The sequence below is a fragment of the Castor canadensis genome, chromosome 13 (assembly GCF_047511655.1).
Source record: "Castor canadensis chromosome 13, mCasCan1.hap1v2, whole genome shotgun sequence".
In the NCBI taxonomy this organism is placed as follows: Eukaryota; Metazoa; Chordata; class Mammalia; order Rodentia; family Castoridae; genus Castor; species Castor canadensis.
Genome location: NC_133398.1, coordinates 107656231 through 107679943, shown reverse-complemented (window position 1 = coordinate 107679943; position 23713 = coordinate 107656231). Strand labels below are relative to the sequence as shown.

General features: G+C 41.5%; 1 protein-coding gene, 1 long non-coding RNA gene, 1 other non-coding gene and 1 pseudogene across 5 annotated transcripts in view; 2 read left to right on the top strand and 2 right to left on the bottom strand.

Moving 5' to 3' along the window:
- Positions 1–1090: 1090 nt before the first annotated feature.
- On the top strand, positions 1091–1724 carry LOC141415559 (coiled-coil-helix-coiled-coil-helix domain-containing protein 2 pseudogene; annotated as a pseudogene).
- A 4101-nt stretch (positions 1725–5825) lies between these two features.
- Positions 5826–5898, bottom strand: Trnat-agu (transfer RNA threonine (anticodon AGU)). The gene has a single exon. It is a non-coding gene; the product is annotated as a tRNA-Thr (tRNA).
- Positions 5899–6281: 383 nt separating this feature from the next.
- LOC141415561 (uncharacterized) lies at positions 6282–9613 on the bottom strand. The gene is made up of 3 exons (XR_012440546.1): positions 9368–9613; positions 9095–9244; positions 6282–7121 (listed from the first exon to the last, which is right to left on the bottom strand). It is a non-coding gene; the product is annotated as an uncharacterized lncRNA (long non-coding RNA).
- The window catches only part of Mfsd14b (major facilitator superfamily domain containing 14B), a 70060-nt gene continuing 55357 nt past the window's right edge, over positions 9011–23713 (top strand). Inside the window, exon 1 of one of the 3 annotated variants that reach the window (XM_074052441.1) lies at positions 9011–9223. In XM_074052441.1, the coding sequence (XP_073908542.1) occupies positions 9026–9223 (198 nt within the window). In that variant the 5' untranslated portion in view covers positions 9011–9025. Of the gene's footprint in view, positions 9224–9719; positions 10108–10174; positions 10719–23713 lie in introns of those variants that run through there. The other 2 variants (XM_074052443.1, XM_074052442.1) reach the window with 2 other exon arrangements.

Genomic DNA, 23713 nt, shown 5'->3' with positions numbered 1-23713 from the left:
TGAGATCTCAGATCAAAGAACTGGACAGGGACACAAATTACAAAGCAGCAGAGAAATTTTATTGAAAGGGAAAGGACAGGCAGGAGGACACACCATAAGAGCAGAGAGCTGGGCCAGATGGCGCAGTCATGTGATCCAGGCTGCATTGACCTGCACTTCCCAAACACTCTCCACAGGGACCCAGGATGGAATCAATCCTAGGACCTTTCCATTCACCCACAAAAGGCAGTAAGGAAAGCTGAGTTTGGAGCCAATATTTGGAGAGTTAAAATGAAACCACTGGAAAAAGAGCAGCTGACCAGGGAGAAGGAGAGGCAGCACTTACAAAGACCTCCCACAGCAGGATCTACAGCAGAAGAGGACTTAGCTGTGGCTTCAGCTGGAGTTCAGATGCCCAGTGCTTGCTTTCCTGGCAGTGGTTTTGGTTTTTTTGCTTGTTGATTTCCACCATTTGGATCCTGAATGATGGTCCCACAAAGACCTATGTGTTGAAAGCTTGGTCCCCAGCATGGAAACTTAAAGAGACAGGGCACTGAAACATGCCCTTGAAGGGGACTGTAGGCTTTTGGCCCCTTTCTCTTCCTCTCCTTTGCTCCCTGGTGTGTGCTATAAGTGGGTTTGGGTGTCACATGCTCCCTGCCATGGCTGTCCAGCACTACCATCAGAGCCCCAAAACAGTGGGCCTCATCGATCTTGGACTGCAACCTCTAAAACTGAGGGCCAAAATAAATGTGTTCCTTTTATAAGTAAGTTAGCTCAAGTGTTTTGCTATAATGATGGAAAGCTAAAACACTGACCCATAAAAGATTTAAAAACAACTCAGGAGTCTTTACTCCCATTTCCTGCATGTTTCTCCCCATTTTTATCCTGTTATACTAAATGTCTTTCCTGGTAAACTCTGAATAATTTTCAACACAAAAACCCAAACTATCCAATCCCACCATACTTTTAAATGGACAATTAAATTTGTCATTAGTTTATAGATGCAAAGAATGTAATTTCCAGGGTTTTGAAGACAGGTTTTCAACATACTTCTGTCAAACTCTTGAGCCCACTTGGCTTGTTCACCGTATGAAGCATAATCACAAGCGCTGCAGTGTTTGTCCCCAACATAGATCTGCTGCTACGGTCGCTGTCTCTTGCGTTCGTGTCCAACCGCTGCTACCATGCCTCGGGGAAGCCGCAGCGCTGCTGTCCGACCAGCCAGCCGCCCTGCTGCCCACCCTCCCGCGCACCCACCGCCCTCAGCAGCCTCCCCAGCTCCCGTCCAGTCGGGCCAGCCTGGCCTCATGGCACAGATGGCATCCACAGCCGCTGGGGTAGCCGTGGGCTCTGCTGTGGGACATGTCGTGGGCAGCGCACTGACCGGAGCCTTCAGTGGGGGAGGCTCAGAACCTGCTCAGCCTGTTGTCCAGCAGGCCCCTGCCCATGCTGCCCCCCAGCCCCTACAGATGGGGCCCTGCTCCTATGAGATTAAGCAGTTCCTGGACTGCTCGACCACTCAGAGTGACTTGACCCTGTGTGAGGGCTTCAGTGAGGCTCTGAAGCAGTGCAAGTACAACCATGGTCTGAGCTCCCTACCCTGAAGAGTCCTGGGTCATAGCCCTGCACTCACCCTATCTCCTCACTGACAGCTGGACCATGATGACAGATTGTACCTGGGAGTAAGGAGGGGGTTTCTTGACCCATGAATAACACAGGATGCAAATGTGCAATTAAAGAGTTTATTTAAAAAAAATGAAGCATAATCACTCTAATCACCCTACTTGCTAAAGCCACTTCTCACTGTCAACCCATTGGCCAAATCCAAGTCACAACCTGACAGAAAATTCTTATTTTATGGTTTAATTTAAATAAGCATGGTATCTATTAGGAGTCTCTGTGACAGGAGGCCTGATGGGGCTCGTGCTCAGATGAAAACACACTGTCAGGAGCAAGACTCTCTCACATTACTCCTTGCCTAGTCCTCCAGAGATGCCGAGGTCCCCAGGATGTGCCCTATAATCAGGGATGGGAAGGGTGGGAAGCTTTGGTGAAGTAGCAGAAAGGTGACTGCAATGGGAAGTGTGAAAGAATTTGCAGAGCCTTTGGGAAAAGGTTGGTAGTAGAAGAGAGCACACCCTAGGGTGAGGACCTGGGAATTGGTCAATTTCAAGCTATCCAGGGCCATGAAACCCTAAAGTCTCCCCATATTCCAAGGGGGATATTTGAACACTAAAGCCATAGGTTCCCCAGATTCACAGTGTGTACCAGGACTGAGTGAATTAAAAAGTACGGAATGGGGGGGAGGGCAATAAAATAATGCTAAGAAAAATGACCCCAAAACTGGAAATAAAATGAACAGATGCTATTTCTAACAGTGACATTCTAGTACAGTGCAATATTTTGGTACACATATACAATGCATGATGATCAAATAAGGGCAATTACCATATTCACCTAATTTTGTTCTTGCAGTTATTAAATTCAGACTTTTTTTTGGCAGTACTGGTGTCTGAACTCGGGGTTTTATGCTTGCTAGGCAAGTGTCCTACCTCTTGAACCACACCACAGCCCTCTATCATTGTCATTCTAGAAGAAAATTGTCCAACAGGACAATTGTCCAACAATTCTAACTCTTTAGGAAAATAAATTGATTATTTATGACAGTATAGTTTTGATTAGACCCACATATTTCATATCCCCTCAAAGTTAAAAGTTATCTTATAAAAAAACGATGAGTTGGTTTTCTTTTCTAAGGTAGAAAAATAAGATAACAAATGCTACCTGTAATGCCCTGTAAGATATTAACTAGGGCTACATCTGATCTTGCAATTGTTTTCTGAAATTTAGCAATCTTGAGCTGGGGATGCGGCTCAGTGGTAGAGCAACTAACCTAGCATGCACCAGGCCCTGGGCTCATTATTCCATTCTGTTTGTATTCATGGTAATGATTCTAGTTCTCTGAATTCTCTTTTGAACCATTTTATGGGTTCCTTTTCTAATGAGGTAAGTAAAATGTTGGCATGTGCTTAATATCTCTCTCTCTCTCTCTCTCTCTCTCTCTCTCTCTCTCTCTCTCTCTCTCCCTCAGTGTCTTTATAGTCTTTGGTGGGTGCTAGGGGTCAAACCCAGGGCCATACACATGCTATACAAGCATGCTACCCACCCATGCTGTGCCCTCAGCCTCAACAGCTCTTTTTGGTCAATTTTTTTTTTGGTGATACTGGAACTTGAACTCAGGGCCTCACACTTGCTAAGCAGGCTCTCTACCACTCGATTCACTCTGCCAGCTCAATACCTCTGTTTGTAAGACTTATATTTTTAACATTTAGAGAATTACAAGTAGACAGAGTAATAGACACAAAGTACATAGAAGGTGAGAGCAAAGGGAGGGTGATGCAGAAGGGATATGGGAAGGTGTGGTGCAGAAGATAACTGAGCAGTCTTGGCCTATTAACAGGAGTTGGACTAATTCTGGAGAAGAAGCAGAAGGGGTGGGAAGGGAGCATCTACCTGGTTGTAGATGATGCCACATGAAGCTGAGGTAGGCAGGCAGATCTTGAGCCATGCAGGTCATGCTAATGAGCTGGAGTCTTATCCCGAATGAAAACAGGAGATCTTAAAGAATTTTTAGCAAAAAAGTGACATAATAAGATATGCTTTTAAAAAGCCAATTTTGTCTGGATAATGCATTCACATTGGAAATGAACCCCCAAATAAAGCCACCACAGTACTGAGTAGGAAGGCAGCAAATTCAGGAGGTGGTGGTAGTAAGAAGCAGACACAGAACGATGTGGAATAAAAAGGTCATGGTGGTTGCCTGGATGTAGGAGTGGGAACAGAGAGGTAGGAGGTGGGCGAGGTACAAGTAAGATTTGATCATTGATTTCCAGGGGGTGGCAAGAAGAAGGAGGGGCTGACCTACATCAGCCACAATCCTGGCTTTAGGCATAGATTGTGTCACTACTGTGCAAATGCCACAGGGTCAGCAGGTGGCAGATGCATATATTTCCAGCACATGAAACAGGGATGAGAACAAGTAAAAATATGCCTCAATTCCTACCTTCTTACATGGCTCATACACATTGTAGAATAAACCTTTCATCTGCTTGGTCACCCAAAATTCTGCCGTTTTTTATCAGAGGTTTGCCCACTTGCTCTGGTTCTAGATCACCTTGCTATGTATGCCAGCCCAACATACTTTCTTCCATATAGCAAATCACACCTGCCTTTTAGCCTAGTGCCAGATAGAACATAAAGAATTGAAGAGATTCAGTAACCAGAGTTTTCCATTTAATAAATAAGCCAACTAAACAGGATACCGGTGGCTCACACCTGTAATCCTAACTACTCAGGAGGCAGAGGATTTGAAACCAGTCTGGGAAAATAGTTCATGAGACCCTGTATCAAAAAAACCCTTCAGAAAAAAGAGCTGGTGGAGTGGCTCAAGGTGTAGACCCTGAGTTCAAACCCCAGTACCGCAAAATAAGCCAACTAAAGTAAATTCTCTCAAATAGGACTGGTAGCTAATGGTAAATATCAAAAATAAGTTTTGATTAGAAATTTATCTTAAACTAAAATCTATGAAAATAAGTTGATTTTTAAAAATTTTCTGGATTTTGAGACAGGGTCTCACTATGTACATAGCTCAGGCTGGCCTCAACTTGTGATCCTCCTGCCTCAGTCTCTTGAGTACTGGGATTAGAGGCATGTAATTTTTCATGCCCATCTTGAAAATAAGTTTAACATATTAGGTTATACTTGCACTAATGAACTAGTACTCAGAATAAACAAAAAATGAGCACAGTATGCTGTAAATTTTTAAATACTGTAAGACAGTTTTGGTATCACCTGACATGGGGAGCCCTGGGGGTGTGGAGAACTAGATCAATAAAGACCCCATGAGGAGGTACAGCTTCATAACATGTGGCTTGGAGCTGAGTTGTGCCAGCGTCACCTGTGGATTTACTTCCCAGTAGACAATGCCAGTGTCAGGAGACTCCTATGTATTACTGAACAACCCAATTGCATTATGCTTTTTGAAAAGATTCAAATTATGTAAAAATGGACAAATTGAATAAAAAAATCCCTCCTACTGATGATTATAAAGTGATTACACTTTATAATTTTTAGGACACTTGAATTATTCTGTATGGTCTTATGGAGATGAGTGCTAACTTTATCCACTTGTAAAAATCCAAAGAGTTAACTTTACTGTGTGCAAATTAAAGGGGGATTCCAGGATAGAATAAGGCTGTAACAAATTAGCTTAATTTTATTGCAAATGTATGACATAACCTCCCCAAATAGGAGTGGGGAAAAAAGAAGGTGGTAAACAACTGTTTCAACTGAATACTGTAAGGACAAAAACAAAAGAACTATACATAAACACTATACTCAGGTTGGTTAGACATTCTGAAAGTACTTTATATGTATGCTAGGGTGAATGGATATACACATACACACCTGTATATATATATATATAGATATTGGACATGCCCTCTATAATCCCCTCCCCGGGTATGGAAGAAACAGTGAATATGATGGGATATCACTTCTATGATCAGGTCACTGATCAGTAGACTTTGACTAATGAAAAGGGAGAATATCCTGGATGGGACTGACCTAACCAGGTGAGTCCTTTGAAGAAAGTAATGTGTCAGACACTTAAAAGAAGCAAACTGCCATGTCATGGGAAGGATCCTGAGGCAAGGACCTCAGAATGGCAGCAAGGAATGGAAAGCAGAAGCCAGATGACAACAAGCAGGAACATGGGGTCCTCAGTCATAAGACCAGAAGGAGCTGAATTCTGCCAATAACTTGATTAGAACTTTATCTTTTTTTGGCAACACTGGGATTTGAACTCAGGGCCTCATGCTTACTAGGCAGGTGCTCTACCACTTGAGCCACTCCACCAGCCCTAGAACTTTATCTTAAACTAAAATCTATAAAACTAAGGGGGTTTTCTTTTTGGTAGGACTGGGATTTCAACTGGGCTTTGTGCTTGCAAAGCAGGTGCTATACTGCTTGAACCACACCTCCAGCCATATAATATATATATTATACATATTGGTGGTACTAGGGTTTGAACTCAGGGCCTCATGTTTGCTAGGCAGGTACTCTACCACTTGAGCTACTCTGATAGCCCTTTTTTGTGTTACATATTTTTGAGACAGGATCTATCAAACTATTTGCCTGGGTAAGCCTTCAACTGCGATCCTCTTGATCTCTGGCTCCTGAGTAGGGAGGATTACAGGTGTGAGTCACTGGTGCCTAGCTTATTTGAACTCAGGGCTTCATGCTTGCTAAGCAGGTGCTCTTACCACTTGAGCCACTCTACCAACTCTTTACTTGTGATTTTTTTTTTTTTGTGATAGGGTCAACCAAACTATTTGCCTGGCTGGTTTTGAACTATGATCTTCCTGATCTCTGCCTCCTGAGTAGCTAGGTTTACAGCCATGAGCCACCAGTGCCAGTACTGATTTTTGTTTTTTTGAGTCAGGGTCTCACTATGTAGCCCAGGCTTGCCTTGACTTCACAATTGTCTTGCCTCAGCCTCCAAAGTGCTGGGATTATACGCATGCACTATCATACTAGGCTTGAAAAAGTCATACTTAAAAAAGGATTCACATTATATAAAAAGCAGTAAATTGAATATTATCAATGACTATCAATGGCTAGCTGTTGCTGTAACAAAATACCTGAGAAAATCAAGTTAATAGGAAGCTCACAGTTCTAGAGGTTCCAGTCTAGGGTCACATAGCCTGATTACTTTGGGCCTGTGGTAACAGTGCATCATGGTGGCAAGAGCATGTGTGGAGGTCTACTCACTTCATGATAGTTGGGAAGCAGAGACAGAAAGCACAGCAGCTAGGGTCCCAATACCACCTTCAATGGCACACCCCAATCATCTAAATTTCTCTAATTAGGCCCCACCTCTTCAAAGTTCTACCACCTCTCAATAGCACTTTAGGCTGGAGACCAAGTCTTTACCACACGGGCCTTTGCAGGACATTAAGTTTCAATCCATAATATTTGAGGACAGTTGGAAGTGGATCTTTACTTAGTAGAGTCCCCAGGTGAGTATCCAGGATTGTGAGATCCTCAGAAAAAGACACCACACTTTCAAGACTCCAGACCTATGGGTACAGAGGCAATGCATTAGTGTTGATTTAAGTCAAGTTTACAGTAATTTTCTGCGTAGCAAGAAGAAAATAATACAAAGTATATGATTCATTACAGTTGTTTTTGTTTGTTTGTTTGTTTGTTTTGAGACAGATCTCCCTATATTGCCAGGCTAGCCTGGGCTTGAGTGATTCTTCTATCTTAGTCCACCCACCCAGTAGCTGGGATTATTGGTATGTGCCACTGTGTTCCACTTACTTTTTGTATAAATTGAAAAATTTGTTTTTCTTTTTCTGATTACAAAAGTAAATTATATATAGTCAGAGCAAAAAATGAGAAATTTCTGAAATTTATAAGAAAAAGTCTTAATTCAAGAGCCAACCACTGTTAATGGAAACTTTTGTGTTTTTTTTTCTATTTTAAAAATGATATTACTGCATTATTATTATTATTGAGACAGGGTCTCACTATGTTGCTTAGGAAGGTCTTGAAGTGAAGGACTCATGTGACCCTCCTGCCTCAGCCTCCTGAGTAGCTAGGATGACATGCATATATTATAATGCCCAGGTAAAAAGGTTACATTATTCAGTCTTTTTTGTGCTAGTTTTAGAGTTGTATCCTTCTATGATTTAATGCATATCTTTCAAAAACAATAAATAGGCATTCTTTTGTAAACTATGTCCTATACATTCTACAAATTTATTAATTCGATGTTTCAAGAATAGAAGTGTTGTGTTCAAGTAAGTGTGGGAAACGCAACTTATTATATTATTTTCTTGGAGATTCTTATAAAACTTGTGGAAATCTGGCAACAAAAAAGGAAATGTTTTAATTTTGTTATTATTTAACACATATTTTCCACCACGGGACAGACGCTTCTTCTTCTTGCATATTGTTTCTCTGATATGAATTCAAACCACAGGTAGATCTAAACCACCTCATGGACGAAACAAGATAACATATATATCTTTCAGCAAAGACCATTACATTAAATTAGGTGGAATTTCACGTTTTTTACCTGAACTAGTGAATAATTAATGAACTTCTATTGTTTAACTGTCAATATAATACAATAAACAATCTCTTAAAATTACATAAAAAGCCAGGCATTAGGGCTCACAGTGGCTACTTGGGAGGCTCAGATCAGGAGGATCACAGTTAGAGGCTAGCCCTAGCAAAATGGACTGGAGATGTGGCTTAAGGGGTAGAGAGCCTGCTTTGCAAGCATGAAGCCCTGAGTTCAAACCCCAATCCCACCAAAAGTAATTAAAAATTTTTTTTTTAAAGAAGCAAGAGCCATGCAAAGGAATGGGAGGGTGTAGCTTGGTGGTAGTGTTTGTCAGCACAGAAAAAAAGAAAGAAATTTTTTATGACTCTCCACATCAAGGGACCAGACCTCACTGATGGCCTCACCACCAAATATTATTTACTGTGTGATAATTTTAGCCCTGCATTTTACTTGGGACTTTCACAACACCATGTAATCGCATGGCTGAAACAAGCAAGAAATCTTTGGCTCAATAAAATGATACAATTCCAGAAAATGACAACTATCTATAAATGCACTGGGTCTGTTTAACATATCTTCTCCAATGATACTTAAAGGAGCAAGCTGCCTGGGGAATTGTCGGGGAATTTTCTGCTATCAGTGCAAAGCTGAGGCTCCAAAATCCTGTCTCCACTATGGACTAGAGCGTTTTCTGCCAGGATGAAATAGCAGTAGAGTCCTACAACCTGTGTGGGCAGATTACCTAAACTCAAGAAAATGTTGTGTTTTTATAGGAAAGGCCAATGTTGTAATGTCAACATACCCTGGGAACCAATGTCTGGACAACGTTGAAGTCTGTGAAGCTTAGTCTGCACAGAGTATTTAGATCTCGTTGCAAGTTGCAAACCAATAGTGAACGGATCGGATTTAATGGGCTGTGGTGTCTTACGAGGTCCCTTGAAGCTAGTAACAATAACAACATTTTTTACATCACCTTACCTAAAGTATGGTCCTTACTTTACAGATGAGGGTAATATTTACGCTGTTGGTACGAACCAGAGGCTCTGGACTGGAACGCTGCCCGTGTGTTTCGAAGACTGTACGCTTAACTCAGATCCCACGGCCCAGGTAAGCGCTCCGTCACTTTCTCTTTAGATTTTGGAGGGGAGCAGAGTATTAATAGAACATATTCCACTACCCCGGTTCAGGATCCAGGGGCTCTGTCCGTGTCAGAATGTGCCCATTTTTATAACTGTTAGGTGCATTAATTACCATTCATTTGGTGGGTTATCGACAAACCAACAGCAGACGAGCGGACACTCCCAAACTCCAGCTACCCGAGACTCACCCACCAGTCTCGGTAAAAGTATTATAGACCTGGGGGGCTGGAGAGGAGTGTGTGTGTGAAGAGGGGGGTCCCCGGAAGATGACGCACTTCCTGCGCGCGGCGCCGTACGGCGCGGAAGCTGCGGGGAGGCGGGGTCTGTGGGTGGGCGGTGCGCTGCTGGAGGCGACTGGGTGCGCGGTGCCCAAGCTCCAGGCGGGAGCGGAGCGCGAGGCGGGGCTTGTTGCCGGCGTCCGCCTGTGGGGAGCGGGCGCGGGGCGGGGCGCGGCCTCCGGACTGCCTGCCCGACTGCTTGCCCGCCACGGATGCTACCGGCTGCAGTTGAGTAGGGGTCGTGTGGTCGAGCGCAACTGGTCCTGGAGCTGCTGGGTTCTCGCCTCCTCAGTGGCTCCAGTGTCGGTCGCCGCTTCGGCAGTTGGCGTCGCCGCTGGCGCCGCCGTCCGAACCGCAGGCCGCCGCGGGCCGCGGAGCCCATGAAGGCACGGGCCCCGCCGCCGCCCCCGCGGCGTCGCCGTTGTACCGCAGCGCCGCGGACCAGTGCGGGCATGGCCGCGGCATGAACGTGGGGTCGCCTCGGGAGCTGGAGTGGAAGGCGGCGGCGTTGCAGCCCGAGGCGGGAGCCATGCCGGAGAAGCGCGCGGGCGCGCAGGCCGCGGGCGGCAGCTGGGTGAGCACTGGCGGATCGGAGGTCCCAGCCTGGGAGGCGGGGTTTGGGGGGGTGCCGGAGCGCGCGGGGCTCCGGCTTGGGATGACCGGTCCTTTCCGGGTGAGCCACATTCCTCGCTGGCCTAATGGCTGAACAAAACTTTGGGCGATTTGGTTATTGTTTCAAAAGGCGTCGGGCATGCATGCCACGGTAAATGTGAGTGATTGGGGTGTCTCAGGGTTCTTTATCCCTGTGTCAGCTGATAAGAGTCTTCGGGGTGCAGTTTCTCCCAAACCAGCCTGGACAGTGTGGAGAGAGTCCTGGAAGCATACCTTCGGCCGAACTCCCCGGGAGCTGGCGATGGAGGCGGGTGGCGTCCTGCTCGCTCCTTCCGCGTTCTGTAGGCGACTTAGGCGAAGCTGCTACTCTCTGGACCCGCGGAGAGCAAGTTTAGACTGGGCTTTTGAGCCTGCTGTGTTCCTTGAAGCTGAGATGACTGACTGCAGCGTATGAAAGCCTGGATTCGGCAGACCAGACCATGTCAGGGCGCTTTGGTTTCTTTATTGTGGAAAGCTAAACCTAGAGGAACTATCATTTCTTCAATCTTAAATTTAAAGTTTTTTTTTTTGCAGGTAAGGAGTGTATTTAGGAAATGAAACATAGAAAATGTTATAATAAATACATACTCTGATATTAGGGAAAAGTTTTTCCAAAGGAAAAAAATGAGAATTTTATGAAAAAAAAATTATGATCAGCTTCTGATTTTAAGCTTATAGATCTGTATTTACTTTTAGTTTAAAATGCTAAGTGATTACATGTGCACATTTGGTGATGTGAATCCCCATTGGTAGAGTTGGGAAGCTGGGAAGCAGGAGCAGTAAGTAGAGCTGGTTTCTAGTCCTGTTTCTACCACGACAGGGCCACTCTGGGCAGAATATTACACAGCCTACCCATTCAGTGCCTAATTTGTAAAATTACAATTTAGCGATGTTGAAGGGCTTTCCTGACTCTTTTTTTTTCCAAAGGATTTTAAAGATAAGATCATTCTAAAGTGGAAAACTTATCTTAACTTTTTATTTTGAGCAGTATCGCGATTTGAACTCAGGGCTTACCGCTTGAGTCATGCCTCCAGCTCTTTTTCCTCTGGGTAGTTTTGAGATACAGTCTGACTTTATGCCTGACTGGCCTGGACCACGATCCTTCTAATCTGTGATTTGTTCCATAGTAGGAATAACGAGTATACACCCACCACGCCCAGCCTTTTTCCTTTGTGATGGGGTCTAGACAATTTTTGTCCAGGCTGGCCTGGAACCTCCTTCCTCCGAAGTCGCTGGCATGCGCCAGTCCAGCTTGGAAAGCTTATCTTGTCAGGGTTCGGAACTCTGTAGAATTGGTTTCTTTCATTTTGGTTAAGGAGAAGTCATCTTCCTACCCACTAAACAAAACTAAACTACCAGCAAATCCTTCTGTCCAGCTGATGGACGGTAAGTGCTAACCAATGGCTAAGCCAGTAACCTGACAGGTGGCTTCCTTCATTTCTTCCCATACTTAAAACAACCAGACAGTGCCGCCGCATTTACCAGGCTCAGATTTGAAACTTTTGTCCTCTCCTCCCTGTTCCTATGGTTCATTTTTTTTTTTTTTTTGCCAGTGCTGGTGTTTGAATTCGGTCTCCTGCTTGCTAAGGAGGTGCTCTACCAGTTGAGCCATTCCCCCATCGCTTTTCAGCTTTTTTGACGTAGACATTGACCATCCCTTTTGAGGCCCTTGCTCACCTCACCATAGTTCTGCCTTCCACATTGCTGATGAGCGATCGTTACTGCTAATGTAAATGTGGTCATTACCGCTGTCCTTCATTCTTTTCACTGGCTCCTTGGCTTACCGGGTAAAAACTGCCAGGTGGAAGCGTCACTAGCGTAGTGGCCAGGTGAGTGTGCTTGGAATTCCAGTTTCCACCTTTACTACCTGGATTACTTTGAGTCAGTAACCCAGGTTCCTTTATATAACCTGTCATAATAGTATTGATCTCAGAGGGCGGTGAGGGCTACTGCAACCAGGCACCTTGTAAGCCCTAAATAAATGTTAGGTGATGGTGTTATTCTCAGTGTTTCTTGTATGTATGAATTTTGAATATCACAATCTATATGTGGCTCCCTGACTGAGATAAAAGTTCTTAGTTCTCTCCTGCTTCCTAACCTAGAGCAGAACAAAACGCCAACCTGAAAATTAATATTGCTAATTTTATGTGCTTAGGGCAGGAATTTTTGAAGGATGTTTATTCAAAGAAACTTAGACTCAGTTTATTCCCCATTCTTTCTCCTTTGGATCCTTGTCTCTGAGAGTAGTTGGAGTCCCGTGTTGATAAACTGCTATGAAGCTGAAGAGTTTTCTTGGTGTTTGCTTGGTTAGTGAGATGACTAGTGTGGACTTGGCCAGTGCTTATTCTGAGTGTGTACAAGCTGGGAAAGCAGTGAGTGCTTTTAACTGTAGGTGTTCTTATCTTATGCCAGTACCCTCAAATCCTGCATTTTTTTCTGCTTGCAGTTTCTCTCCAGTATCACTTTCATGTGCTGTGTCCTATAGCCCCTATAATTTGCTTTCATTTTAATGTGTCTAACCATTTTATGGTTTCAGGTTCTTTGGTACCACTAGTAATCATAGGGAAGTCTGACCATGTACAGGAAATCAGCTGCCAAGTTTTTCCTTTTTTTTTTTTTTTTTTTTGTGGTACTGGGATTTGAGCTCAGGGCCTTCACCTTGAGCCACTCCACCAGCCATTTTTGTGACGGGTATTTTCGAGATAGGGTTTTGTGAACTCTTTGCTCAGGCTGGCTTTGAACCACAATCCTCCTGATCTCTGCCTTCTGAGTAGATAGGATTATAGGCATGAGCCACCGATGCCTGACAACTTTTTTCTGTCTTATGTTGGTAAAGAGATGGCATGATCTGTAAAATACAAGGGAATCAAGTAATTCCTCCATAAGATATTTCTGTCTTGGAAAGGAAGGTGTGTGAATCAAATAAGTTCTCATTTTATTGGCCTCTCTTTGCTCTATCCTTTACTGTGTATTCACACACATTTTGATTTTTTTAAAATCAGAAATACTTGCATTATCATTGAGTGTAAATTTTCCATTATGCATAATCTTCATAGCCAGGTAAAGGTAAATTTTTGTGACAGGCACTTAGAAACTGCTTTTACTAAAAAGCACTGACTCCTCACTTGGGCCCACAAGGGAACTAAAAGCAGGAGCATCCTTGTGTCTCCCTTGTCTGAAGACTTTGAGTCAGACTCCTACTTAACTCTACAGTTGAGCATGTTAATAACTCAAGGAATGTCTGTCTAAAAACTGGTGACACCTAACCCTATTTCATCCCCTTTGAGACTAAAGGTACTAACACCTGTCTTACTGTAAGTCAGCTTTTAGAATGTCCTGTCCCAGATCCCCCAAAAGGCACCTGAAAGTCTCTAGTTATTGCCCTAAATCTACAATCACCATGGATTCCAGGAACAGCGAGCCTCCCAGACAGACCACCCCATGTTAAGATCACCACCTAGCAGGAAAAGTCATCCTGGGAACTGGATTGTCCTCTCAAGCTGTCTTGCAGAACTGAGCAACACTGCTTAATTTTACATATCTCTTTCCTTCTGTCTCAGTTCTTTATCTTTTTAAACCTAAAGCTCATGTCAGTGCCCCAAAGATGGATTGAGATGTAGTACTCTTTCATCTCCCCACATAGCTATGTTGTTTAAAATCTTTTCCTGCCTTTTCACAGGTGGCTTCTATTTACTTGCTCTGTTTGGGGCGAGTGACCACACCTGACATGTTGGGTCCCCCACAGTGGGACCTCTGGCCTAGAACTGTGGTTACAGTTCTTTTACATTCACTTGCTCATGGACATCTGATGAAAATTAAGGATTTGTTGCAGAAAAAATACACTAAGTTTAGTGTGGTGTTCAGGATGTTCATGGACTCCAAGAAGCCAATACTTGGTTACCAGTTAGGAGCACTGATGTAGAGAGACACAGGATCAGGGTCGTTCTGGTGGCATTTAATGTTCTTGAATTGATTTACCTCAGACTGTTCCAGACAATGTTGGTTTTTCAGAACAAGAGTATAGGCAGAATGGAGGTACAGTTTCTATTTTTAAAAAAATGGTAAAACAACTAAATATGTTTCGTTTGTAAAGAAGTGGAAGGACTTAGAGCTGTATTGGGGAGAACATTGTAATGGTGAACTTTCAGCTTTTCAACACTGTTAGGAGCCAATAAATAAATTACAAGCAAAAAAAAACAGCAGCACTTGTGAGCAGTTGATAGGCTGCAGTTCATAAGAGATCTATTCTGCATTTATGGCAGAAACATTTATATTTCATATTTAGAATTACTCAAGTCTTTATCATCATCAAGCCTGCACTTTATCTTGACAAAGACTTGTGGCTGTTCTGTTGTTCTGAGGCCTAATTGGGTTGTTCGTCCTCTCTTCTCTTCCCCTCTTTCTTTTTCTTTTCTCCTTTCCTTTCCCCCTCCCCTCTCCTCTTTTCCTTTCCCTTTCCTGCTCTCTCTCCCTTCCCCTTTCCTTTTTTCTTTCCTTGCTGGGAATTGAACTCAGGACCTTGCACATGCCAGGCAAGCAATCTACTACTAAACTACACCCGAAGCCCCCTCATTGTGTTCTTGTAATTGAGTTTTTTTAGTTCTTTATATCTGGGATGTAGGTCCTTTAGCAGATGTTTTGCAAACACCTTATCTCTACTCTGTGGTTCATCTTTTCAAATTCCCTGAGCAATGTCTTGAGGAGCTTTAAGTTTTGATGAAATTTATCAATTTGATCTTTCATAGATTACATATTTGGTTTCATATTTAAGAAATCCTTGAGTAACCCAGTATCACAAAGACTTCAGTGTTTTTAGAAGTTTTGTAGTTCTGTAGATTTTACAGTTAGGCTTATGTTCCATTTGAATTATTTTTTGGCTACACTGGGGTTTGAGTTCAGGGCTTCAAACTTGCTAGGCATGCCCTCTGCTGCTTGAGCCACACCTCCAGCCCTTTTTGCTTTGGTTTTTTTGGAGATAGGGTCTTGCTTTTTGCCCAGGATGCTCTGGACTGCTGTCCTATTTTATCCTTCTTGCCATCACTGGGATGACAGGACATGCCACAGTGCCAGCTTTTTTCCATTGAGATAGGATCTCATAAACTTTTTGCCCAGGGTGGCCTGGAACCACATTCTTCTCAATGTTAGCCATCTTAACCATCTTAAGCATAGAATTCATTAGTGTTAAATGTTTCCACATTGTTGTACAACCAGTTTCCCTCACTTTTTCTTCTGGCAAAACAAAGTCTATGCCCATTAAATGACAGCATCCCATTTTCTTCTCTTCCCCCCTTCCCTGACAACCACCATTCTACTTTATGTTTCTATGAATTTGACTACTCTAGATACTGCATATAAGTGAAATTGTGGACTCATACCCTCATACCGTATTTCCTTGTGACTGACTTATTTCACTTAGCATAAGTGCCACATGTATGGCATGTGTCAGAATTTCTTTTTAAGGTATTATTTTTTTATTTTATTCGTTTATTCATATGTGCATACATTGTTTGAGCCATTTCTCCCCCTACCCCCCACCCCCTTAAGGTTTTATATTTATAATGTTCCATTGTGTGTATATACTACAAAAGTGTTTATCCATTTATCAATGGATAAAAACACTTGGGTTGTTTCTGTTTTTTACCTACTATCAGTAATACTGCTGTAAACATGGGTATACAGATACCTCTGCGACCTTGCTTTCAATCTTTTTGGATATATACCTAGAAGTGGATTGCTGGATCGTAGGGTAATTGTGTTTTGAATTTTTTGAGAAACTATTAAGCTCTTTTCCACAGTGGCTATCCCATTTAACATTTCCACCCATAGTATACAAAGACTCCAATTTGTCCACGTCCTTACGAATACTTGTCGTTTTCTGTTTTATTTTTTAATAGTAGTCCTTTTTTTTTTTTTTTTTGCACTGGGGCTTGAATTCAAGGCCTCATGCTTGCTAGGCGAGCGCGCTAGCACTTGAGCCATTCTACCAGCCTTTTTTGTGAGGGTTTATTTTCAAGATAGGATCTCATGAACTATTTGCCCAGGTCTGTGTCAAACCTCGATCCTCCCAAGTAGCTAGGACTACAGGTGTGAGCCACTGGGGATCCAGCAATAGTAGTCATCTTATGGGTGGGAGGTGATAACTTGTCATTTTAATTTACATTTCCCTAGTGATTAGTGGTGTTGAGCGTATTTTCATATCCTTCTTGACCATTTGTATATTTTCTTTGAAGTTTTTTTTTGTTTTGTTGTTTTTTTGTAATGCTACGGATTAAAACCATGTGGTGCAAGGTCCTAGGTTCAATCCCCAGCGCCCAAAGAGAGGGGGAAAAAAGTTTATAGGTTTGATGAAGCCAAACTTACCTGGTTTTGTTTCTTGTATTTTGGGTGGTATTTTGAAGATACTCTTACTATGTTTTCTTAGAGTTTTATGTTTTTATATTGAGGCCACTCATCTCTTTTGAGTTAATTTTTTTTATATGATGTGAAGTAAGGGGTACAGCTTCATTATCTTCCATGTGGAAACTCAGTTCCAGCACTATTTGTGGAAGAGACTTATTTTCTCATTAGCTGGATTTGGCACCTTTGTTAAAAAATGATTTGGTCATAGATGTATCAGTTTATTTCTGAAGTCTCAATCCTGTTCCATTGGTGTATATGTCTGTCCTTATGCCAGTATGGTGTTGTTTTGATGACTATAGCTTTGTAGTAAGCTTTGAAAATAGGAAGTATGAGTCCTCCAGTTTTGTTCTTTTTTGGCAGTACTGGGGTTTGAACTCAAGGCCTCGCACTTGCTACGCAGGTGGTCTACCACTTGAGCCACGAGGCAGCCCCCAACTTTGCTCTTTTTAAAGATTGTTTTGGCTCTTTGGTGTCCTTTGCACTTCTGTATGAATTTGTGGGCCAGCTTTTCCATTTCTGCAAGAAAGTTTTTGGGAATTTGATAGGGAGTACGTTCAATCTATGATCATTGGTGGTACTGACATCTTAACAATATTAAGTCTGCCTTCCTGTGAACATGAATGTCTTTCTACCTAAGCATTTTGAAATTTAGTTTCAGCAATGATTTGTTCTGGGTTGGAACCCAGAACCTCACACATCCAAAGCATGCTTTCTACCCGTGATCTACATTACCCAACTCACAGGGTGTTGAAATTTATCAAATGCCTTTTCTCCATTGAGATGATCATGTGGTTTCACCCTTTCATTTTAATGTGTTAAACTGATTTTTGTATGTTTACTCCCTTTTCATACCAGGAATAAATCTCACTTGGTAAAGGTGTATGATCTCTATAATGTACTATTGCATTTGATTTCCTACTATTTTGTTTAAAATTTTTGCATCAGTATTCATCAGGGATATTTGTTAGTAGTTTTCTTTTTATTGATTGATTTATGTATTTTTGGTGAGGCTGGGATTTGAACTTGAGACTTCATGCTCTACTGCTTGAGCCATACCTCTGGTCTATTTGTGCTCTAGTCATTTTGGAGGTGGTCTCACAAATTTTTGCCTGGGCTGACTTGAACCACGATCCTCTTGATCTCAGCCTCCCAAGTAGCTAGGATTACAGGCATGCTTGTTGGTAATTTTCTAGTATGGTGTCATTTCTTTCCTGGCTCTAGTTTTCTTTTCTGGCTTTAGTATTAAAGTAATGCTGGACTCAGAATGAGTTAGGAAATAAGTGGTCTCTCTTACTTTCTGAAAGAATGTGAAGGGCTCTTTAAATGTTCAATAGATTCACCAATGAAGCCATCTTATCCTGGACTTTATTGGGAGATTTTTGATTACACAGTCCATCTCCTCAAGTTACAGGTTTATTCATATGTTGTATTTCTTCCTGATTGGGTTTTAGTAAATTGTCTATTTCTAAGAAGTTGTCCAGGTCGTATAGGTGGTCTGGTTTACAGTTGTAGCCATTGTTCATAGTGTTCTTTTGGTAACCTGTGTGCTTCTGTGATTGGTGGTGGCAACATCTCCACTTTCATTTCCAGTTTTTTTGTTAATCTACCTACATTTGGTCAATTTTGTTTACTTTCAAAGGACCAACTTTTTAGACTCATTAATTCCATTTTACTATTATCTACTTTATCTCTGCTCTAATCTTTATTTTCCCTTCTTTTCTTTCTTTCTTTTTTTCTTTTTTGAGACATTGTCTCACTATGTTGCCCTGGGCTCAAGTGATTCTCTTACCTCAGCACCTCAGTGTCTGGATTACAGGCAAGTGTCACTATGCCCAGCTCTAAATTTTTTCTAATTTCCCTTGTGATATTTTTTTTGACCCATTTGTGGATTGATTATGTTCTTTAAATTCCACATGTTTTTCTTTTCTTTTCTTTTTTTTTTTGGAAGCTCAGGGAGTTTGAACTCAGGGCTTTGAGACTGCTAGACAGGTACTCTACCTCTTGAACCACTTCTAGTCTCTACGTGTTTTTCTTTTGTTATTGATTTGTAACTTCGTTGTTTAGTGATTGGAAAAGACGCTTTGTATGATTTTATGATTGTATTTTACAATTAATTGAAACTTTTGTAGCCTAGTATATGATCTACTCTGCAGAATATTGAGTGTTTTCTTCATATATTTGAGACTGTCATTCAATGTATGTTTTCAGTTGTATCTTCTTGAAAAACTGATGTTTTGTCAGTTAATGTGGTATCCTTTTTTATTTCTTACATTTCTATAAATTCAGCCACTTTATTGATCTATGAATCACGTTTAAAATGCTTACATATTTAGTATATATAACATGCTGAGCCTAGGGATAAGTATGTATCTGTGAAATTACCACCACCAAGACCATAGTCCTAGCTGTCATCTACCAAAGTTTCTTCCTACTATTACTTCTATTATTATTTTTATTTTCTTTGTGGTAAAAACAGGTAACATAAGCTCTACCATCTTAGCCCATTTTAAGTACAGTTCCAGGATAACTTCCAGGGTCTCCCTCCCTATCCATGAATGCATCGAAAATGGTGTGGTATTTCCGTGTAACCTACACACGTTCTCTTGTGTGCTCTATAGAGTATAATACCTAATACAGTGTTAATGCTAGTTGTTAATATTTTATTGTTTAGGTAATAATGAGAAAATTTTCTGGATTTTTTTTTTTCTCTGAATATTTCCAATCCACAGTTAGTTGAAACTACAGATGTGGAGGACCTATGTACAATGAATAAGCATAGTCACCCAGTAATCCTTTGGTTTTTGTTTATGCAGAATATTGTTTCCTCTCTTTTGCTTTTGTTTGTCTTGAACCTGAGGTGAGTCTCTTGTAGAGAGCATATAGTTGGATTATATGCTTTCTTAAATCCTTTCTGCCATTTCCTGCTTTTGGATTAGAGAGCTAACCACTTACATTTAAAGTTAATATTGGTAAGGAAAGACTACTGATTTCTGTCATTTTGCTCTTTGTTTTCTGTATACTTTAACTTTTTGTCCTTCATTTTCTCTGGTTTTTCCTTTTAATTTAGAAGCTTTTTGTAGTATACTATTTCGTTATTTCCTTCCGTGTATGTATGGCAGATATTTTATCTACAGTTACCATGGAGATTGCATTTAACATCCCAAATTTAAAACAGTGTATTTTGGATTGATGTTAACTTAGATTGGAAAGTATATAAAATCTAATATATTTCTCCCTCCCCCCTTATATTGTTTTGTCACAAATTATATCTTTATACACTTTTGTGCTCCTAACATCAATAAATAATTATTTTTATGCATTTGTTTTTTAAGTCGTATAGGAAATAAAGGTGGAGTTTATAAACCAAAATTGCAATAATATATATTGTATTTTCATATTCACTGTAATAAGTGTATACATAATTAAAGTGTCCTTTTTAAGTGAATATGTGTATATAACTTATGTAATTACATGTTTCTGTCATTTTTCTGTGTTGTCTAATATGCTATTAGTTTATTAGGCACATTCAGAGTTTGATACTCATTGAGGGACTTAATTATTTTCCTCTCACTACTCAAACAATATCTTCCTATTACTCTTCCCAGTACTCTGAATAGTGAGTTCTTAAAAGTCTGGATGGTAGGACATGCAGAAGCCCAGTATAGCTTCTGGCCAAATGTGGACACCTTTATGATGTTTTTTCTTCCTGCCTCTTGATAATTTCCTCCAGCGTGTTTATCAGTATTCTGCATTTTCATGGTGGATCCTCTGCAGATCTGGCTTCTCTGTCTTCAGGATCTCTATCTTCAGTACTTTCCTGCCTTGCTCTGTTAGGCTCTCAGCTCTGTCTCAACTTGTGGAGTCCTCAGGCTTTGCCTGGGTTCTTCCTTCTGGGCCTGGGCCTGGGAACTCCCACCAAGGCAGTAAGCTAGGGTCATGATAAAGCACAGCTTGTTGCCTCTTTACCCTCAGGGATCTCTGCCTTTGTTGCTGGCATCCATTGTCTAAGCCAGCCTGCCTGCCTGCCTCCCTCCCTCCCTCCCTCCCTCCCCCTCCCTCCCTCCTTCCCCCTCCCTCCTCCCATGTCTCCCCCCCCATAGTTGTCTAACTGTAGGAAGGTAATCTGGTTTCAGTTGCACTGTCTTTACCTGAAGGAGAAATGTCTTTGTTTTTTAACACATCCTTTTTGGAACAAATTAGTCTTTCCAAATAACTTCTGGTAGTCCTTCCAAATAAACCAGATTTTGGCTTTGCTTTACTTTCCTACAGTTATATTTTCTGTTGTCTTTTATTTTTTCTACTGTGTTAAAGATTTATTTTGTAGCCCTATCTCACTAAGGTAGGTGATTAACTTCATTGCTTTTCAGATTTTCTTCTTTTCTAGTATCTCATTAATTTTAAATTAACAATGGCCTTTCTCAGACATAAAAAAGTCTTTCTCTTATAAAATCAGTATCTCAGTCAAAATGTTACTGCTTTGTTCCATTCTCAGTGGTTTTCTACCCTTTCTTTCCTTCCTCATGAGTCCTCTCAGTACGTTTATAGAGAAAATGATCTTGACTTCTGTGGCATTCATTAAGATGAGAGGGAAGCAGGCAGAGTGTGGTAGTTCCCACCTGTAATCTCAGGTGCTTGGGAGGCAGAAATAGGAGGTTCGTGGTCTAGGTTGGCCTGGGCAAAAATCGTGAGACTTTATTAAAAAATAACTGAAGCAAAAAGGACTGGGGGCATGGCTCAAGTGCTAGAATACCTATCTAGCAAAGGCAAGACTCTGAGATCAACTCTAGTACCACCAAAAGAAAAAAAAAAAAAGAAAAGAAAAATGGGGGGAGGGCACTACTTGAGAAGTTCTTTCTCCCCTCCCCAGCTTCACTCTGGGGTACTTTCCAGTCCCCTTTTTGCCCTGTCCTCTTTTGAAGTCCACTCTTACCAGGAATTATATTAATAATACTGTGTATGGCATTGGACTTTTCTGGAGAAGCGAAGTAACATAGCTCCTAAATACCTGTATGTTTTCCTGTCTTTGGTATGTTATCTTCCTTAATCAAACCAGTGGTTCTCATTTCATTCACTTAGTTTTGTTAGAAATTCTTCTGGAAATGATGAATGTTATTACATGTTATGTTGTAAGGAATGCTAGTATGCTTTTACTGGTCATTATTCATCCATTCTTAACGATGACTGTAAGGTAGGTGTGTGACTGGAGATAAACATGAGTGCATGGAGATAGGTGACTTGCTGAAAATGGCTAGGCTGACTGGTGGTGCTGGAACTCTCCTCTGTCTCCATGCTCTAAACTAATTCTTACTTGACAGCTCCAGTCCTAGTGTTACACAGCTCAGTGTTTAGTCAATGTTGCTTTTCCTGTTCACCAATAGAGGAAGGGAAAAACTCCCACCTTATCTGAGCCTTGTCTCTTGTTCATGTGCAGTCACAGAGTTGCTCCTGCTTAAGCAGCTCCACTGTACTACACTGTTTCTACCTTGGGACAAGCCAAGAGGAAAGCTGAAGAATTCTAGGCAAGTGCCTCTAACCGTTGAGCTACATCCCCAATCTTGAAATATAAAGAATTCTGAGGACAGTCTGCTTCTTGATCATCAACTACTATACATCTGACTATTTCCTACACTTTAGAAATAACAAAACTTTTTTCCAAATTCAGTTAAGATTATGAATTTTACATATTCATAGTTTTTATGGATAGATCTATGAAGTGTACATAAAGGAGGTACTTAAAAGTATTTGCTCCTTTGCAAGTAAGATAGTGTGATGTAGTAAAAGTATAAAAAGAAATACAGGCTCTGTAGCATGGTACTATATTATGATGTTCCCTGAAGAAAGATAATGGCTTTATGTTTTAGGTTATTAGCCTCTGACATGTGTGAATATCATGAATCTGAACTAGAGAGTAGTAAGATGATACATTGTAAGATAAGGGGGTGACTTTAGCATTAGGATTTGTGTGTGTGTGTGTTTTACTGGGGTTTGAACTCAGGGCCTCATGCTTGCTAGACAGGTGTTCTACCACTCAACCTACTCTGCCAGCCCAGCATTAGGATTTTTTTTTTTTTTTCAGTATTGGGGCTTGAACTCAGGGCCGACACCTTAAGCCACTATGCCAGCCCCTTTTTTTTGTGTGTGAAGGGTTTTTTTGAGATAGGGTCTTAGAACTATTTGCCTAGGCTGGCTTCAAACTGCAATCCTCCTGATCTTTGCCTCCTCAGTTGCTAGGATTACAGGCGTGAGCCACTGGCGCCCAGCCAAGCATTAGGATTCTTGAGCATTGCTTCAATTGTTAAATTTCCTTTCTTTTATACTATACTCCACAGGTGATAAAACCTATATGGAGGCCAGCATTTAATATGTACTTTTTAAAAAGCCCATTCCTTTGGCCCTGGCAATCCTACTTAAAGGGACTAACCCTAAAACATTATTTGGACAAGACCACAGAGGCATATTTGTAAGATATGTATGCATCAATGATGTATAAGCTTGAAAGATTGTAACTTGAAAGAGAATTGATGAACAGTTGTGGTACATCATGTTGTAAAGTATTAACCTACTATTAAGCATTATGAAGCAACAATGTACTTACTGCTGTGAAGATGATAAATGTTGGTCACACACAAGTGTCACAGCATTAAAAATACGTTTGTATATTTGCATGGTATTGCAGTTTGGCACTTAAATTCCTCCAAGGCCTATTTTGAAGGCTTGGTCCCTAGCTCATGGCACTATTGGGAGGAAGGGCCTAGTGCTTCTTTTGAAGTTAGGTTATTGGAAGATTGCCTTTGAAGGGGATAATGGGACTGTGGCTTCTTCCTGTCATTCTCTCTCTCTCTTTGTTTTTGTTGGGTTTGCTTTTTTTGTTGGTGGTGGTGGTGGTGGTGGTACTGGCGTTTAAACATAGGGCTTTGTGCTTACTAGGCAGACCTACCTCATGAGGCATACCTCCATCCTGTTTTGCTTTGGTTATTTTGGAGATAGGGTCTCACTTTTAGCTTTTTGCCCAAGCTGGGTCTCCTATTTTAGGCTTCCCATCTTCACTGGGATGACAGTGCATGCCATGCCTAGCCCTTTTCTGTTGAGATGGAGTTTTAGAAACTGGGGAGGCTGGCCTAGAACCAGCC